This window comes from Aedes albopictus, chromosome 1 (assembly GCF_035046485.1).
Source record: "Aedes albopictus strain Foshan chromosome 1, AalbF5, whole genome shotgun sequence".
Taxonomy (NCBI): Eukaryota; Metazoa; Arthropoda; class Insecta; order Diptera; family Culicidae; genus Aedes; species Aedes albopictus.
Window position 1 is genome coordinate 273,623,102 of NC_085136.1, and position 20,421 is coordinate 273,643,522.

General features: G+C 44.8%; 1 protein-coding gene across 1 annotated transcript in view; it reads left to right on the forward strand.

The window, feature by feature from the left end:
* Positions 1-20,421, forward strand: part of LOC109429313 (cyclin-G-associated kinase) — a 37,438-nt gene that overhangs the window by 5,163 nt on the left and 11,854 nt on the right. The window contains exons 2-4 of the mRNA XM_029860438.2: positions 7,987-8,360; positions 8,421-11,378; positions 11,458-11,619. Coding sequence (XP_029716298.2) covers positions 7,987-8,360; positions 8,421-11,378; positions 11,458-11,619 — 3,494 coding nt within the window. The remainder of the gene's footprint in view (positions 1-7,986; positions 8,361-8,420; positions 11,379-11,457; positions 11,620-20,421) is intronic.

The following is a 20,421-nucleotide window of genomic DNA, read 5'->3' on the forward strand; positions in this document are numbered from 1 at the left end:
TTCGTTTGTCAGGATATTTTTGAGGGGTTTGCAGTACTCTAGCGCAGTGAATTCGTTTCTTTGTATGTTGAATTTTTAGGGTCTCCAGTTAGCCTAGTGGTTAAGGTGAAACATCAAGAAAGCTTTGCATACAAACTTTAGAGGCACAAATCTGACGAACGAAGCATCGAACCAAGTCGCACTTGATTATTCTGGCTTTGCTCACTTGCAAAAAGAGGCAGCTTTTCCAAATCGACCGCATTTGTTTACGAATTTTTAAGATTTGTGCTCTTGAAAACGTGAGTAGGGGTCCAAGTCGGCCATTGTGGCAGCCATATTGGTACTCTCTGAAGTTTCTCCTTAAGGCTATGGATCGCCAATCCGGAGACGGCGGGTTCGATTCCCGTTCCAGTCGGGAAAGTTTTCTCGATTCCCTGGGCATAGTGTATCATTGTACTTGCCTCACAATATACAAATTCATGGAATGGCAGGCAAAGAAAGCCCTTCAATTAATAACTGTGGAAGTGCTTAAAGAACACTAAGTTGAAGCAAGGCAGGCTAAGTCCCAGTGGGGACGTAGAGCCATAAAGAAGAAGAAGAAGAAGAAGTATGTTGAATTTTGGACACATGTATAGTACATGCTCCAGGTCATCCCTTTCTTCACCGAGGTCACACTCTTCTTCTTCTTCCCACCCCATTTGTATCTCCTTTCCTTGGTGGGTGTGTGCCCTGACCTTATCCTGTTTAGGATTCTTTTCTCCTCAGATGTCAAGATTAGTCCATACTGTTGACCATACTGTTTTTCCAGGCTCCTCCATTATTTCAAAATGCTTTATCCTTTTCACTTCTGGTGTTTCTTTGTATTGTGTTTTTCAGCTATCCCATATTTTCCCCTTGCCAGTGTAAGGGCGTCTGACAGTGTCAAGGATGTGAAATCCGATTGGACTTTTTGAGTGGCCGCTACCGCTGTTCTGTCTATTCTATCTCGTTACCTTCTATACCTTGATGGCTGGGTATCCATTGCCTTCCTGCGTTCTAGATGCTATTTCGATAAACATTGATGGACTTTGCTTGAGTTGAAGAGCTTGTAGTCGAGTTTATCCACGAAGCTATTGTTCTCTCTTCGAACTCTTCTAACGTCTTCAGTGCTTGAAATTCAGTGAATATGAATGGTACGATCAGTCATCAGCGCCAACCACCCCTACGAACGAACACGCACAGGGAGCAAAGAGAAACCGAACCAATCGCGACCACTATTCCTCATCGGTCGGTTGGCTGGTGAAGCATATCGACTGGTAACGATTATTTCTCACTTGCTGCGGTGAGGCTGAAGATGCGTAAATGATTCAGTGGATTTATGTTTTGCTCAAAACTTGTAAGAACAATCAATTTGTCCATAAGAGAATGATGGACGTGACTATTATAATCGATTTAATTCGAGTTTATGTCATTTGCACTGTAATAACGAGATAAAAATCAAGTATATTCATTGCCGTATACACCGGCGAAGAGAGAGATTCAGAGAGCCGCACGGCGCTGAATCGTCGTCCCTCACTCTCACTCATATTTTTTATTGCTCCCGCTCCCACTTGCTTCTGAAGCATGTTAGCCAATGAAGGCATATTGCTACCGCTTTGGGTTGAAAAGCGCCAGTCAAAGAAGAGCAAATTTTGATTCGTCTGCGGTAAAACGCTTCAATTTTCAAGCGCTGAACGTCTTTCCTGTAACTATTACAGTGAAATCGTCCGCAAATTGTATCAGTTCACACTCTTCTTCTTGTACCTCATGGAGTTCAGCTGTGTAAATGTTGAATAGTGTGGGTGATAGCAGACATCCTTGCGGTAGACCAGTGGTCACCAAACTGCGGCCCGCGGGCCGCATGCGGCCCTCGACCAGGTTTTGTGCGGCCCGTGAACTGATTTTGAAAGGTATAAGAAAGTGGCCCACTCATTGATTTTATAATTAAAATCAGAAATTCGACCATATTTTGAAACTTTCATGAGAATGAAAATTGACTACTAAAATTTTGCCAATATCATGGAAAATTTTACAAACCGTAAAAGACTACTTAGTAATTAGTAATTTGTCTAATTTAACGAAAATAAAATTAAAATTATTTCCGTTTTGTTTTAGGCGGCGAAAAAATCTTTGTTTTCGATGTACTTCTATCAGGAAAAATACAGAAAAACAGGAAATACAAAATTTATGCTTACAATTTCTCTTAAAAGAAAGTGCTGTCCAAACTTTCTGAATTTCGCTTAAAATATCAGGGATTGGGCAAGATGCTCTTCATTACCCTAGCTATACTTTTGGGCATTCTTCTTAAAATATCTATTCTACATTGGCTACAAATAGTTGCACACAATGCGCAGAAAATAATGTCTGCAGGATTTTCTCAATTAACTTCCTAAGAAATTACGCAAGAAAAACTTTAAAAATAATCAGTGATTTCCACAACAGTATCTCCAGGCATTCTGAAATTTCTCAGAATTCACGACAAGTCTCAAAAAACCTTACAGTTCCAATGGTTCATTATATTTTCAGGAAATCCCTAAGCTGCAGTAAGAAACTGCATTCGTCCAATTTGTCAAAACTGGATCCAGGGGTTTTACAAGATTTTTTTTTCTGTGTTCGTGTCTAGGACTTTCCCAATTCTGCACCTCTAATCAGCGCCATAAGTACGCTGTAAGTTTATCCACAATATTCTTAAAGATGTCAATATTATTTTAGTCAGCGTCGCTATTGCTTATTTTTGTGTGACTTTCAAGTAACTAGTTTGAAATAATTTGCTCAACATTATCAATAACAAGAACCCAAATACTACGGTCTTGAAAACTCTGTTTTCAATTCCCTACGATTTTCAGGAATTTTTCAAATGAAATGAAATCTTCTGATAACTCCAGGTTGTTTAATTATTTTCTTTCTTTTTTCAATATTTTGGTTTTGAATGGATTGGGAGGGTTCGACTGAATGGGATAGTTATGCTACGGAAACGGCTAAGCAGTCTCGAGGAAATCAAACGATACTATTTGATTTTACCCACTGTTTCGACCACCGCTGTTATCATTAATCGATTAACCCCTGAAGAAGACCAAAAAAGTGGTCGAAACGTTGGGTAAAATCAAATAGTATCGTTTGATTTCCTCGAGACTGCTAAGCCATTTCCGTTGCATAATTTTGGTTTTGTATTGAATCTTGAAAAATTATAAAAATAATCCTTTGAATGACTTGCGGCCCGCAGTCTCGTTTGAAAATTAAATTTTGGCCCGCCAAGACAGTTAGGCTGAGGATCACTGCGGTAGACCTTCACTGATTGTTGTCCCGATTTCTGTCTCTGTGGTGTTGCAGATCGTTTTTCTGTTCTTCAAGTAGCAGTGGGGCCAAGCTACTATGTTTTTCGGTATATACCTATTTTCCTCAACTGATAGAGAAGTATTTTACTATCTACAGAGTCAAAGGCTTGTATCATGTTCATAAATACTGCTATTGCGATTTGTTCCTTTCCTTGAGCCTCGTAGATTCTGTTTACTAGGTAGGTAGTTTACGCATGTCGTAGCTGAATAGTTTTTCCTGAAACCGAAGGAGTTTTTCAACAGTAGGTTTATTAACTCCGTTATTTCCACTATCCTGCCCTCTACTGCTCCGTTTAGTAGTTTCATGCATATGTTTTGTAGACAAATCGGTCTTTGCCCTGAGGGTAGGCTCGGATGTTTAGAGTTTGGTTTCGGTATAGCGCGCACTTCCGTGGTTCTTCATTTGTCCGGAAGCTGCTCTGTGACGTAAACTTCTTTAGTCATTTCACATACTTTTGATTGGATATCCGGCCTCAGTTTCTTCAGGATTGCGTACGACATTCCATCGGGTCCTGGTGCTGAGTGCGTTTTCCTTTTCCACAGATTTTTCAGGATTTCGTCTTCTGCTATGGCCATTTCATAGCCACTCAACTCCGGCTTGGTGCCGGCATTCGGCACTTGAATTATTTTGTGTTTCCCTCATAGTAGTGATTTATGAACCTTCTCCGTCTTCCTCACAGGTCTTCCTATATCCAACTGGTTTCGTAAGAGCTGTATCTAATTCTCTACGTTCCAGAGTTGTCTGCTTGGGGTGTCCTCATCCACTTTGTCTGGATATTCCTGACAATATCTTCTCCTAATCAGACATTTTAGTTTGGCCCTCTTTTGCTGTAACTCAATTAGGTTCTGCTGCGATGTTTCTCCATTGTAGCTACTTAACGCTGCTCTCTATACTTGATACGCCTCGCTGATCTCCTCCGTCCACCACTTTTTCAACCAATTACCATTTTTAACTTTCACCACATAAGTTGCCTTACCTATGCTTTTGTCAAACACACTCTGCATCTCCTCGGGGTCATACCGATATTGTGGTTTGATTTCGTTTATGAGTGTCGCTGCCTTTTTCTGGTATAATCTTTAAGTAGTTTTTTTTTCACTATCGGGATATCGCTTCCTATTTCGATGAGAATTGCTAGAGGAATGCTTAAAAACTCCTGTTCGTCTACTGTCCAGTTTGCTTTTATTGCGACTTCTGTTGTTGCCAGCGTGAGATCAACCGTTGTGTTCCTTCTTTCTCTGGTGGTTAGGCAGGCGTGAGCGCTAGAGTGGGTCAACCGTTATATGGGAAAATGGAAAATTTGATGGCATCCCATCAGATCAAAGTTTTTTTAAGTCCCATTTCAGGTCCCAAATGACTGTGCTAAATTTGGGCACGATCGGTAATGTGTACGTTTTAGGCATCGCGTTTAAAGTTTGTATGGGATTTTACATGGAAAAACATACTTTTTTGCATTTCTCTCATGACAAGCTTGAACTTTTCAAAAACCATGTAACCGATGATGTTAAAACAAAGCCTAGGGTGTCCTGAAAAGCTTTGTCGAAGACCACGAAGTGATCTGATACCTATTAAAAAAGTAATAGCGTTCGCATTGCTTGCCGAAATAGTATGATTTTGTTGCTATTGTTATTCCTTTACATGTTAAAACACATGCATGCGGTTTATTGAATATAACTTTATTTACAAGCATCGGATCACTTTGTGGTCTTCGACAAAGTTTTTCAGAACATCCTAGGCGAAGGGGCCGTAGAGTAATAATTACTACAATTATTGTCTACACATCTGACTGATAATCAGTTGGTCATGGGTTTGATTCCCACCCCTTCCACCCTTTAGTAATAAGGGAAGCCGTCTGGGGACGTAAAAAGAATAGGAAGTCCACGGACAATAAACTGTCAAAATTGAAAAAAAACTAATATCGATAAAGCAAAACTGAAAAATTGGTAAACTGCACCGGAGTCGATAAAACAGAACATAAGAAAAGCATTGTAAACTCCACTGGGAGTATAAACAGAAATAGGTTGGACATATAGCCTCAGATGTTGGTCCATTAGAAGGTGGTGCACAAAAGAACAGCACCACCGATCAGAAAGAAAAAGAAGAAGAGCCTAGGATCTATCATTTAACACCATCGGTTAAAAAGTTTCAGACAAACTTTTTCAACTTATGACGAAAATGGAAAAAAGTATGTTTTCTCATATTAAATCCCATACAAATTTCAATTGCAATGCGCAAAGTGTAGACGCAACCGATCGTGCCCAAATTTTGCACAGATACTCAGGACCCGAAATGAAACCAAAAAAGCTTTGATCGGAGAAATCGGTTCCGATGACCCACGCTAGTGAGTACCATCATTGAGCAGAGAGAATTTCGACGCTTCTATCAGTGTGTTTATCAGCGTTCCTTTGGGGCATGTTTTTCCCGCTGGATCCCATGCTTCGTGATGTCCATTCCAGTCTCCTTGAATTGCGATTTCGCCGGTAGATCTTCTATTTCCAGCATTTTGATTTTTTTTCTTTCGTTTCTTGCTGCAAGTTTCGGTCTGGAGGAACGTAGACAGTATGCAAATAATTAAGTCAAAGTTCTTCTTTATCTTTACTGCTACCACTTCGACCGGTAGAAAATAGCCCAGTTCGACTTTCTCGTAGTGTATGTCTTCCCTAGCTAGTACTGTAACGTCTCCGTATCCTTCATTTCTACGTTTCGATTCCATCCTATAGTTCGATATCCAGAAATACTCATCTTTCCTAAGCCCTAATTCTTGCAGTAACGATAGCCCTGTCTCGTTTTCCTTCAAGTAATTGTGTAGCTCTTCTCTCGTTTCTGCCGGCTTAATGCTTTGAATGTTGTTTTGGAGTATTATTAGTTTCTTACGCGACACTGTGGCTGTGGTAGTCGGTGCTGGGATTTGTGCTTGCATTCCTGTTGGTCGAGATTCACGTTTTTGAGGTTAAAACCTTGAATCGCTTGTGCTGTTTCGATGAGCAGCTATCTGTCCGTCTCTATCGTATTGTTCGCCTCGTTTACTCCAACGACTATTCTTGCATAGAATGCCTTTAGCGGGTCGATCCATTTCTCTGTTCTCGCCTCCGCTAGGAAGTCCTTCTTCAATTTGTCCACATAGCGCTCTAACGGCTCGAACTCTGTGGTGCTGTATGGGTTGCATTGGCATTTGTTACCTGTTCTTTCATCTTTTGTATCTGCTGACTGTGTCTTTGTTGTTTCCATCTTGGTCTGACTTGAGGTTCGGATTTTCTCTTCTTCCTCTGGTGCGTGACCTACTGCTTTCGTTGCTCTCTTTCTTCATTCCGTATTACTTGTCCTGTTTCCGCTTCGCGTGGCCTCTAGCGGTCCTGTGGCGACTTCTTCTTGTGCTTCTTTCTGATGGGCTTCCTCGCTGAGCACGTAGTTTGTATTCTGCTTCCTGATAGGTGGCTCCTTTACTCATTTTATCCTAAATGTTCCACCTTCTCGCTCTTTCGCGACATTCCTCCGATTGGGAGTCATGGTCTCGACCGCAGTTGATACATTTCTCCGTCTGTCCGCATTTCGCTTTTTGGTGCCTGCCGCCACACTTACTGTACCTCGGTCTCGATCGGCAATGTCGGACTTCATGCCCGAATTCCCAGCATTGCTTGCATTGACGTACTGGGAAAATGTATAGTTCAGGTTTATAGGAGCACCCGTAAATCTTCACCGCTCCCGGAATGCTGGGTCCTTCCACTGTGAGTTTGATGTTTGCTGTATCCTGTAGCTGATTGTTCCACTCTCATTCTTTGATTCGTTCTGCCTGTAGTCCTTCATATTCCGATTCCAGATTATTCAGAATTTCGTGGTCCTCGAAATTCAACAGAACTTAACTCTATTTATTTATATCGCTCTTTATTTTTCTATCCCAATTTCTATCACTTGTTCGCCACCATTTTGTACGACTCCTGGTTCCACCATGTCAAAATAACCGGATGCTCTCTGCTGCTTCCGATGCTTCTGCTTTTTGTTTTCTTCACCACACACTTGTTCCCAAGACACTCACACTTCCTCCTACGCTCCGTATCGGGCTACATCCGTGCTACACTCACACAAGGAACCTATAAGATAGCTGCTTGGGACTAACATACATCTTCAGCGTGTGAGCGTTGGTTGTCTTGTATGTTAGACCGACAATGGTACCTATGATGTCAATTGGGTCAAGTTGTAGGTCAATGTGGGAAAGGGAAGGGAAGTGTTGATTGCAATCGCTTGTTGCCAGCATTTACCATTGAGTCCTCTGCTCCTGCACAAGATTATGCGGATATCGGTGTGCTGGTGGGAAATGTGTATTTTTGGCACAGGGTTCATGCGTTGGTACATGGATGCCAGGCGTAAAGTGATAGATTGTGTGAAGATTACTGTGAAGCGGCACAGTTCACTTGGTTGCATAATTTGTAGGCGTTATATGATAGATTAACACTGTGCTGTGATGAAAGTTCGATCCGCGTCTGGTTCGAGCAATTGTTATGAACATACGAATATACATGAAATGTGTACATATATGTAGGAGAGAGAGAGAAAGTAAATAGAAAGATACAAAGTAGGACGAAAGGGACGACCCAGGGATTTTCAAATTTGTTGTATGTTAAGCAAGACTCAAGAGAATCGCTTTCATCCATTTTGCAGGAGGATTCGCTTTCGTGTTCGTCGCACAGGACGTCCAATCCGGAAACGAGTACGCCCTGAAGCGACTGCTCGGTGCCGACAAGGAAGAATGCAACAACATCATTCGCGAGATCAGCACTCTGAAGCAGGTGTCCGGCCACCCGAACATTATCAAATTTGTTGCGGCGACCTTCATCGACCGGACCCAGAATGCTGCCGGGGCCAAGAGGGCCGAATATCTGCTGGTTACGGAACTGTGCAAAGGAGGCTCCCTGTATGATTGCCTGGAGAAAGACCTGTCGCCGGACACGGTGCTGCGGGTGTTCTATCAGGCCAGCAAAGCGGTTGCCCATCTGCACACGCAAGCGGTGCCTATCAATCACCGGGATATTAAGGTAAGGGTGGTGCCATAGGCTGAGAGGAAACATACAATGACAGTTGATTTTCAATTTCAGATTGAGAATTTCCTCATCGGAAGTGATGGCCAGTTGAAGCTATGTGATTTTGGATCGGCCTCGACCGATACCTATGCGCCAGACGTAAGCTGGAATGCTCACCAGCGAGACATGCTGGAAGACCACCTTGGGCGTTGTACGACGCCGATGTACCGATCGCCAGAGCAGTTGGACACCTGGAACAATCACCCGATCGGCATCAAAACAGACGTGTGGGCCCTGGGATGTATACTGTTTTGTCTGTGCTATCGGAAGCATCCGTTCGAGGATTCGGCCAAGCTTAGGATTATCAATGCTAACTACACCATTCCGAATGATTCGCGGTATGCGTGTTTCAATGAGATTATTAAAGGATGTTTACAGGTAGATCCGGCGCAGCGGTTTGACGTATCAATGATACTGGAACGCTTGGCCGCCATATCGGAGACAAAAGGCTGGTCATTGAAAGGACCGCTGACGCTGGATGGCAAACCGTTGAATACGCCACCGAGCGGACCTACGCCCAATCCAAGTCCCATGCATCACCCGGAAGCAGTGGTAGCAAATCATCATCCTCCTCAGCGGCCAGCTCCTCCTAGACCGACTCCTCCGGTCGGATCCAATGCAGGTCCACCACAGGAAAGGAAAAATCCTCAACGTCCCCCAGATCCGGTTCGTCCTGCTCCTCCGGTTGTCGTTCCACCGGTTCATCATTACCCGCATCCCCAACCGATGGTGGGAGCAGCTGGCGGAGGCGGAGGATTGTTTTCCTCGATCAAAGGAGGCGCTGGAAGTTTCCTGAAGAACCTTAAGGACACCTCTTCAAAGGTTATGCAAACCGTTCAGCAAAGCATCGCTCGTACGGATCTCGATATTAGCTACATCACACAACGGATTCTTGTCATGCCGTGTCCTTCGGAAGGCATAGAATCCACCTACCGGACGAACCACATCGAAGATGTAAAACTATATCTGGAAAGTCGATATCTTCCGACGAAACTTAGTATTTATAACCTGGGTCCTCGGAATTGCCCCAGGCTGCCACCGCCGGTTCGCACTGTGGAAGGTAGTTTTCTCTATTCTCCTGTTCCAGCGTCTTACAAAGCGCCCACTTTGGCGGGATTGTACTCGCTGGCCGAAGACATGTACGGTTTTCTGAATGCGGATCCAAAAACGCTCATCGTCATCCAAAGTCCGGACTCGGGCAAAGCTATGGCAGCCACCATGGTATGTGCATTGTTGGTGTACAGTCAGCTTGTAACAGAGCCAGAAGATGCGATGCAAATTTTCGCCGTCAAAAGGACGCCTCCCAATATGCGGGCCTCTGAACTGAGATACCTTTACTATCTGGGCGACATTGTGAGGTCAGTTCCACACTTGCCGCACTACTACCCGGTCACATTGGTCTCTGTCACGGCAAGCCCAGTCCCCCGAATGACAAAAGCACGCGATGGATGCAGGATTTACGTGGAGGTAGCTTCCGGAGATCGGATTCTTTTCAGTACCCTTCAGGAGTACGATCGGATGAGACTTTACAGCGCTGCGGAAGGCAAGGTCACTCTGACTTTAAACGTTACCGTTTGTGGGGATGTTACAGTAACACTGTATCACGCTAGAAATGCCTTGGGTGGCATGGGACGGCCACAGGGTCTGAAAATTTGTCAATTCCAGTTCAACACGGGCTACATTCCAGAAGAAGAGACACTTATTAATTTTACCAAAACCGAGCTGGACGAGGTTCCGGATGTCGAACACGTTCCGCATGGTTTCCATGTGGGTCTATCTGTATTCGTTGGCGATTCGGAACGACCCCCTGCCAATCAGCCGCCATGGATACCGGCCAAACCACAAAGAGATCCAAAAATACTCTTCGCTTCCCAGCTAGAATACGAGGAAAACGTGGACAACTTCATTTCGAAGCCAACTGCTTCCAAGCCAGCTGCCGCTCCCAGTCGGCCACCACCGAGACCAGCTCCTCCATCCCCACAACCCACCAGAGCTAATCCAACACCCCCAGCACCAACAGAAGACCTTTCGCAAACTACCCAAAATGATGCAGATCTTCTCAATCTTAGCCATGCTAGTCAAAAGACTTCGGAAGAGCGCAAGCCAGAACAAAGCGAAGCCACATTCGACCTGCTGGGAGGGTTTGCCCCACCCGTAATCGAAACTTCCAGATCCAACCCCAACACTGGATCGAACGCAGGCCTCGATGACATCTTCGGAACCATGCACAGTGGTCCAACGCCGCTCCAAACCACCAAATCCAGTACCGATCTCAACGGACTCAACCTTAACTTCGACAACTTCGGAGGTATCGCTCAACCGGCTACGGCTTCGAACGGATCTACCACCACCACCGCAACCTCTAACGGAGTCAACAACCAGTTCAACAACAGCTTCGGTTTCGATCCATTCGCCGGGATCAGCGCCAGTGCATTCCACAACAGCCATCAGGCTCAACCCCAAGCAACCCAGCAGCAGCAGGCTCAACCGGCCAACAAGGATCCCTTCGCGGACATTGGCAATTTGGCTTCGAATTTAGGCGGCGGAACCGCGGGTTGGGGTAAATCCGGAACAACGACCACGCCCAGTCCCCGCTCAACTCAATTCTCTAGTCCGACACATCACTTAAGCGGCGCCAGTACGGCCAATCCTTCGCCCAGGGCCCCGTCAACTCCCATCCACCAACAGCAGCAGCAACAACAACAGCAGCAGCAGATGCGAAGCCCCAATGCGGACCCGCAGCGACCGGATTACAGTCGGTCACACTTCGATCAACCGAAAGCGAGCAACGGCGGTTCGAACGGGGCGGCTGGTCCGAAAGAAAAATCTGGTGATATTTTCGGCGATATTCTGGGTTCGCAGGGGTACTCATTTGGAAATATGAAGAACCAGGGCCCGAGGACGATCAACGACATGCGCAAGGAGGAGCAGATCAAGGAGATGGACCCGGAGAGACTGAAGCTGATGGAGTGGGTAAGTGTCTTCCCATCACCCACTTGATGATCCTCTAACTAGAAGACTGATATACGAACGAATGTATTTTTTCTTTCAGACGGAAGGCAAAAAGAATAACATTCGTGCGTTGCTGTGTACGGTCCATACGGTACTGTGGCCAGGCGCCAAGTGGACGAAATGCGACATGCACCAGCTGGTCAGCGCTGCGGACGTCAAGAAAACGTACCGGAAGGCTTGTCTTGCCGTGCATCCGGATAAGGTAGGTTGAATTTGTTATCTGTTTCAAGTAAGCCAAGTTTTGTGCGGTAAAGAATCCCAGGATACATGTATGGGTTAAATATGAGGTATGGCACAAGTTTCAAGTAGCAATTGCTATCCAATATTTATGAAACAACACGTGTCCGATTCCTATCTGAGATTTTTTCATATTCTACAATCAAGTCGATTACAAGAAGTAGTTGCTTTGTGTTGGACACATCTGTTCTTCCACGGTGGTCTAGCATGGCTGATGTAAAACAATTATTGGATCATGAGTTGGAGTTGGACATGACGCTAGCGAAGAGCATCGAAGTGCATAACGTGCGGCATATTAGGTACCTATATACATGGTCATGCACAGTTAAGAGGTGGCATCCAGGATAACATCTGTCGTAGTTCTTTTCAACTACAGGTCACCCAGACTGAAGGGATGTTTTTATTGTTTTAAACAGTGAAATTAACGCTGAAAGTACTGAAGTACTTTATTACTGGCTCCAAATTAGATTCAATTGTGTTGGAATTGTTTTCTATTTTGATAAAGAACATACTGTTTTGCACTATTTCTATTGCGAAACAAAAAATTTTGAAGTCTGGGAATAGTTGAACTAAAATTTGACTGGAACGATTAGATTTTTTTCTGCTTTTTGCTTTGGTTACTGATTGCTTGAAGAAATCCTGAAAAAGGTGAAACTGAACACTAAGCTATTATTATGCATTAGAACTAGAAGCATGTATATTTTTAAGCTACATTTCAAGATCGCAGATCGAACAATGATCAAATATTTGGCTCACTCATGTTGTGAATCGAGAACTGTTTAATTATTGCATTAATGGATAAAGCTTAGGCTCCCATACCCCACGGCCAGATAACTGGGTTTAGTAGACTAAGCATTATATGTGGCAACACTATAAGCGGCATGATAGAACTTCGCCGAGCGCGCTAAGTGGTGTTTCGTTTGTAAATGGTTATGAACATTTTGTCAGTTTATTTTGTATGTTATACTATGGGTGGTACATCTGTACATCAGACGGTCTTGTGCTGTTGCCCGAATCTAGAGGCCCGATTAGGATTAGTTTTCCTAGACAAAACCAAGCTATGAACACAGCAGCAAAGACTGTGAATTTGCTTTTACAAACTGCCAACTAAAATACAATTCCAGGATGACTGATATACCCAAACCAATACATGAAACCTCGTCAACCTGTGATCGGAAGGTGTTATCCATTTGGATAACAGGACACATTTATATTCTGTTTTGTGGCTGTGTCCAGTTGTGATGTTTCTAATTTGTGCATTTGTAGGGTTCTATGTGTCGTGATGTGTTAATCCTATTGCTCCCGAAAGGAAAACACAATTTTTAAAGAAGCCGATTGATTTTCAGCAACGCTTAAAACTGAAAGTCCGCTAAGTGCAACAATTTTGCAGTTATCGCACCGCTATCTGTCAAAATCAAAATAGCGTCCACATAGAAACCACCAAATTACGGTGACAGTACCTATATTGAACCTAATTGAATAAAGGTTTGAAAATAAAGGTTTGAAAGCGAAACGGTACTGAACGCGTACGTAAGATCAGGGATGAGGTACCTAAGAACCACACCAATCAACGTGCTTCTAGCAGAATCAGGACAGACCCCAATGGTAGACAGAGTAGAACTCCTAACCCTTCGCGAAGTCATCATGGCAAAATACTACAGAGACCCGAACCTGAAATTCATCAGAGATAAAGTCGATCATCAAACAGACCCAGGGACATATATCGCAGAGATAGCAGAAGAACATGTAGAGATAATCAGCCAAATGAAAGCACAAAGCGAAACAATTCTAGAAGACAGGAAAAAGTGGCAAAAAATGAAAATCTCAACCGTTATAGATAAGCAAATGGGAAGAAAGGACCAAACGGACAAACAAATACTAAAAGCCAAAACCTTGGAGCTTTTGACAAAAAAATACAGAGGACACCACAAAACCGACCGCATCAAAAACACAAAGTGGAACAGCGATAGCAGTGTATGACCCGCAAGAAAACTTCAGAATCTCGAAAACGATAAACAACAACTTCAGCATCACAAACGCAGAGTTGCTGGCAATAAGAGCGGCTGTCTAATACGCGAAACAAAAACAGAAAGAGAAAACAGTAATCCTCACCGACGGTAGAAGCCACAAAAACAAGCAAGATAGCTACGATAGCCTGACACTAGGAGACACGTTGAAACAAGCGAAAAGGGAAGTCTGGGGAAAATGGACCAGGAAATACAAACTACAATCCGAGGAGAAAGGAGCATACCACTACCAAATAGCCGACGAACCACTAAAGAAAATTTGGAGCCAACAAACAGGACCAACAATTCAAGAGCAAATAACGATCGCAAGGATAAGGTCAGGACACTGCCTAACAAAGGATAGGAAACGAGGAAATGGGAAGACAACGAACTATGTGACAAATGCAACGTGACGGAAAACAGAACATATTCTATACAAATGCGTCAAATTCGCCAAACAAAGAAAGGAATACGACATACTACAAAATAATAAGCCATTAACAAGCATACTAAAACAAAACGCCTTAAAAGAGCTGAAAGCTACAACAAAATTCTTGCAAGAAATGCAAAGTTAAAGTATGAAGCTATCTATGCACAAGCTAAGCAGGGGGCCTCCGCAAATACCGGAGACACCCGATACCAACACACCGAAAACCGACCAATAAATCGCCCCACCGAATGACGAATCACCAACGAGCAAAGGAAACACAACACCCAGAAACACGCCCGAAACAAACACCAAAGAGCGAGATGGATCAACTAGGTCTGAGCTCTCCACCAAGAAGTGGAAACGTCAGAAAAAAAAAAAAAGGTTTGAAAAAGAAGTCGTGAAAGTGGAAACCACTTGATTGTAAGTAGATTTAGTTAACTTTGTGTAATGTAAAATGCTATAAAAGTGTTAATTCGCAGATTAAGCGTTGCTGAAAACCAGTAAGCTGCTCTTTTAAAAAGTGGTTTCCCTCTCGGGAACATTCTTAAACATCAAGTCACACCCGCGAAGGGATTCCCGTGTAGTAACAAGTGTCAAGTGAGGAGTGAAAACTTGCACCTTCCGATGCAGAATCCACCCACGATCAAACAAAACCTGACGGCGACTCCCTGCGCCATTTGTGGCCCGTCTACGTACGACGAAGTGATGGTTGGCTGTGACGGATGCTCGAGATGGTTCCACATCCGTTGTGTGGGCATCAAGGAGGACAACCTGGCAAAGAAGTGGTACTGCCAAAGCAAGGCCAGCAGAAGCAGAAGGACGCCAAGAAGCAGGCTCGCATCCAGAAAAACGGCAACGAGTCTGACAAATTCAGCGTTAGCTCTCGCCTAGCTTCGTCTAGCGTGGACGCGAAAGTGCTAGCGCTAGAGGAGAAGCAGAAGCGACAGTTCGAGGAGGAGATGGAGGCGGAACTGCAACTACAGAAAAAGGAAATGGAGATGCAGCGTGTGTTCGAGCAGCGAAAGATGGAACTGGAGCTGCAGATACGCGCTGAGGAAGAAGAGGAGCAAAGAGCTTGGCAAACGGAAATGCTCCAGAAGAAGAAGGAGCAAATTCAGCAGATATAGGCGAACCAGAACTCGTTCGAACTGCAGATGGCGACCATGGACAAGGAGTTGGCGGAACTGTCCGTCCAAAAATCCAAACCGGTACCGAAAGCGGGCTATTCCGACAAAAACGATCAAAATGTGTTGAAGCTGAGCAAGGCGAACGTGAAGAAGCTATGAAAGCTCCGAAGAGGATAAGGAGGAGGACGTCAATTCCGGCGATTCGGATCTGAAGAGTCAGAGTTCAGACTCGTCGATGGAGAACAAGGTGAAGACGTACTAGAAAGTGGGAATAAGTGTCAGCCATGACGGGCTGGGGCAACAACAGACTCAACCGACGAAAGCCCAGCTGGCCGCGAGGAAGGGGTTAACGTACAAACTTCAAAAATTCTCCTGCAGACCAGCTCAGTGGCCATAGTACTACGCGGCCTACAAATCGTCAGGAAGCGCTGGAAGGCGATGCCCTCGAACTGGTGTCCGGGCAATTAGTTTTTCCCGAATCCATCCCACAGGTCATCGAGAAGCTGCGCCGACACTTCGACCGCCCGGAACAACAGCTCCAAAGCCTGCTGGACAAGGTGAACCGGCTGGAACCCCCGAGGGCGGACAATTTGAGGATTAAATATTGTTCTATTCGGAAATACGGTAGAACAACTCTGTGGTCAACTGGAGGCCGTGGATCTGAAGCAACAGCCTTGTTGCCAAGCTAGCAGATCGCAAGAAGCGGGTGTGGGTCCATTATCAGAGGGGCCACGGGGAAACAATTCTGCGAACACTAACGAATTTCCTGATGGACAACGTCACAGACGCCTGCGAAGCCAACGTGGATGTCGAGTTTGTGTCATCTCCGCCGTCCAAAGGAATTCCTCAATCCAGGAAGAAGATGCCGAAGGAGAAAGGTGGATTATACAGTCATAGTGAAGCCTGCGGATCAGCTGCTAATGCCCACGAGGGAAAGGTCTTGCAGCCCTGAAAAAAATGTAGGAAAACAGACCATCGCTGGTGGAGCAAAAGCTCGCCGACAGTCTGGGCGTGGTCGGAGTACAAGAGCGATTGACAATCCGGTGGACGGGAAACATGTCGAGGGTGGAGGATTCCCGAAGAATGAGCTTGTGGGTGTCGGGAACAGGCGCAGCCGCCGACAAGATGTGATTGTCAAGTTGATGCTGCCGCACCAAAAGTTAAATTCGCAGGAGTTTGCCGCACAGTGCGAGCATATGGGAAGGTTGCCCATTGAGCTGTACGACGAACAACCGCAAGTGCTGATTGGAGCGAACAACATCCACTCGTTCGCGCCGATAAAAGCGAAGGTGGGTACGCCCATGGAACCGATCGCGGTTCGCACTAAGTTGGGATGGACGGTTTATGGGCCGCGGTAGATGGAACAGCCGAAATATGCAGGGATGAAGACGGAGGCCTCTTGACGGACGGACATGAGGTGATCGAAAGGTGGAAGCAGCACTTCGATCAGCACCTGAACGGCGTGGAGAACGTAGGCACGGGAGCCCACGGCAACGGAAGGAACGACGACGCCAGTGCAGCGGAGGACGGAAATGAACCAACTCCCACGCTGAGGGAAGTTAAGGATGCCATTCACCAGCTCAAAACCAACAAAGCAGCTGGTAAGGATGGTATCGCAGCTGAACTCATCAAGATGGGCCCAGAAAAGTTGGCCACCTGTCTGCATCGGCTAATAGTCAGGATCTGGGAAACCGAACAGCTACCGGAGGAGTGGAAGGAAGGGGTAATCTGCCCCATTCACAAGAAAGGCGACCATTTGGAATGTGAGAACTTTAGGGCGATCATTATTTTGAATGCTGCCTACAAAGTGCTATCCCAGATCATCTTCCGTCGTCTGTCTCCTAAAACAAATGAGTTCGTGGGAAGTTATCAAGCCGGCTTCATCGACGGCCGGTCGACAACGGACCCAGACACGAATGCCACATAAGTGGTAAAGTGTCTTTAATAAATATTAATAATAATAACAACGGACCAGATTTTTACCGTACGGCAAATCCTCCAGAAATGCCGTGAATACCAGGTCCCAACGCACCACCTGTTCATCGACTTCAAAGCGGCATACGATAGTATCGACCGCGCAGAGCTATGGAGAATCATGGACGAAAACGGCTTTCCTGGGAAGCTGACTAGACTGATTAAAGCAACGATGGACGGTGTGCAAAACTGCGTAAGGGTTTCGGGTGAACTATCTAATTCATTCGTATCTCGCCGGGGACTGCGACGGACGGTGACGGACTCTCATGTCTACTCTTCAACATCGCGCTGGAAGGTGTAACCTGGTAGCTCAGGGATACAGGGTTTGGAATCTACAGGGTCGTTTTATCTATGATATTGGGCATGAACTTTCGGCCAGTCAGCAGAGGGGTACATGGATAAGAGCAGGAACACTGGAAAAGATGTCAAATGGAAAAATCGTAGGAATATACACTGAGTGGTGAAATAAACTTCCGCAAAGAGTAGGGGGGGGGGGGGGGGGGGCGCTCGAAAGACAAAACTCCTTTCACTAGAGAATCACAAGGACGTCGAGGCTTGATGGTTCTTTTTCGAACCCGGGAAAACGAATCAAGGCAAAATAGTGGAATTGCTATTAACAAGGCTCAGCTCTTAAAAGAATGACCAGGAAAGCGAGTTTTCTTAACACTACATATACATGTTTATTGTGACGTCACAGTTGAGGAGTTATACTTGCGGTTTAGCGGTCATTTCAGCAGTTTGATGCTGGACGGTTGTTGGATACTAGTTGACCGGCGAACTTCGGGGCCGGACGAGGGTCGGGCGGTCGTCGGAAGGTTGTTTGTAGGTGGTCGGATGTTGGGTGGTCGAAGGTCTTCGGAGCCGGACGGTTGTTGGGCCGACGGGCTTCTGGGCCGGACGGATTTCAGACGGTTGTCTGACGAACTTTGGGGTCGGACGAGCGGGTGATCAATCCGCTCATCGCGGATATTGGCCAACCGATGTTGTTGGATGATTGGCTTGGGTCTGGTGAACAAGATGGCGTCTACCATATCACCAGTCGGAGAGTGTGAAACGAGCACACAGAGTCATTTGCTGCGGTAGGCATTCATGCGCGGTAGAGTGGTCCGGAAACGGCGATTCAAGATTCCTGCCGAAGAAAGGCCACAAAAGAAAAAGGCCCGATTTCTGGACCTAACCACAACACATTAAACTCCTGTGACGTCCACTAACTCGGTTTTTAACAATCATACAATATTCTCACTCAAATTACCTTTTTCTTGTTTTTCTTTTTAAATACAGTAGTTGTGCACTCTTCAATGGTAGTTAGACTTAGGCTTTTAACTGTAACAGTTTTACACATTAACATTTAACAAAATAGAATAGTTTTACTAATACACTAACCGTATTGATTTTATCCATTTTAACACATTTTGTTTTCCAATTTTACTAATCGGACTAATTAGCACTTTTTTACTAACTTGTACTAACAACCTAATTTTAAGAGACAAAACACAGATTAATAACTGTTCCACTAGGACAATAGTTTTTTTTTTTTAACCTCACATTTACTAAAACGTTACACACGCGCGCACTACAATTACGTACAAGAATTCACAGCAAAAGAGAGCATTTTCTTCTAACACCCATCTTTTTATACTCTCTGGTACTAAGATGTAACATAAAAATCTTCATCTTTAGTTTCTAGTTTTATTCCCCACCCTATTTGCATATTCTACGCTCGCTCCATCTGATTGCGAGTATGAAAGGGCTAAGTAATGTTTTGGCCCCGTTCGTTCAAACTGCTCGACTCTGTGAAACCACTCAAATCTGACAGTTCGATAGAATGAGTACCGTTCATAGATTATCGTTTGTGTTATTGTCAAAGGGCGTATTGATGTCAATCAGGGAATTTTGGATAGGAATTGGAATTATTGAAACTTTACAAACTTGTGGTGGAGCTACAAGCACATTTTGGAACCGACGGTTACAATGCCCCGTCGTCCCTCCTAAAAATGAAAAGAATTTTCATTTTAATTGATTATTCTATTTTCGATTTTCGCCTTTATACGGGTTGCGATAGGCGCTTTTTCAAAATCTTGTAACCTTCATCACTCCAGGGATGAAGAAAAGAAACTTGGTAACTCAGTTCCCAGCTTGGAACTGTCAAACCGTCCATTCATGATTCCAATGTTTACCTTTCGACGCGAGGATGTTTATTTCTACGGAAATAAAAATCAAGCGTTTGCTTCACAATCCCGGCGATAAACTGTGCAAAATAACGTCCGACAATAGAAAGTACTCGGGTGTACACGGTTCCGCGATTTCTCTACATGTATCGGTCTGGTTCCCATTGAACGGTTGGCGAATCTGCGGAGAGGAGTTCTTTCACTTGCGAAGGCGATTATGTACGTTCCCAGGTAAGAGCAATATTTCGGTAAACAAAGGCTTTGACTCTTCATTGACTTGCAATTTGATATTCTATTTTCAGCAACACAGCTTTATTTGGTGTCCGCGTCCGGACTATTGAATGGTGAGTACTCAATGAAATAACGACTGATCTGAAGAAGTATTCAATGACCAGTTTCGGTTTCAGAATCGACTTTTGGATCGTTCACCGAATGAGACCTCCGATGGGATTTCTAGTGACGCCAGCTCATTCCGAGCTGGTCCCAATCGAGGATTTGCAATGGGAATTCCGCAGAGCACCTACACCACCTCCTGAAATTGGGTGGAGGGTGTCCGCTTCAACGGTATATCGGATGTTTACATCCATGAAATGTAACCTCTGGTCACGATGACCCGAGTAAAAGATTTTCATTAACTCTCGCTGTAATTTTCAGGAGACAATTGAAATAAAAAGTCATGATTGTTTTATAAGTTACGTGTAGGGGAATTTTGTTGGGACGTAGATTTGTTCTATTCCTACCGGTTTACACATCATCTGAAAGATGAAGTGCCTGTTTCACGTTCTATTCATTTCGACCGTGGCTGAATCTAGTCATTTTCTGGTTTAACTGCCGCTCGCGGATCCGAAACGATCGCGGAGATTCAGCTTGTTTGTTAACATTTTAGCCTACACGATGTGCGGCTCGATTACGCTCTGTTTTCGAATTAATATCGCGGAAATCCTTGCGGAAGTCCACTCGGATAAGCTAGTTTGAACCTAGACTTAAACTGATTCAACAGGAAATAACCATCTCCATACTGAGGAAGAATGCACACGGACCGTTCCTCTAATTTACCGGGAC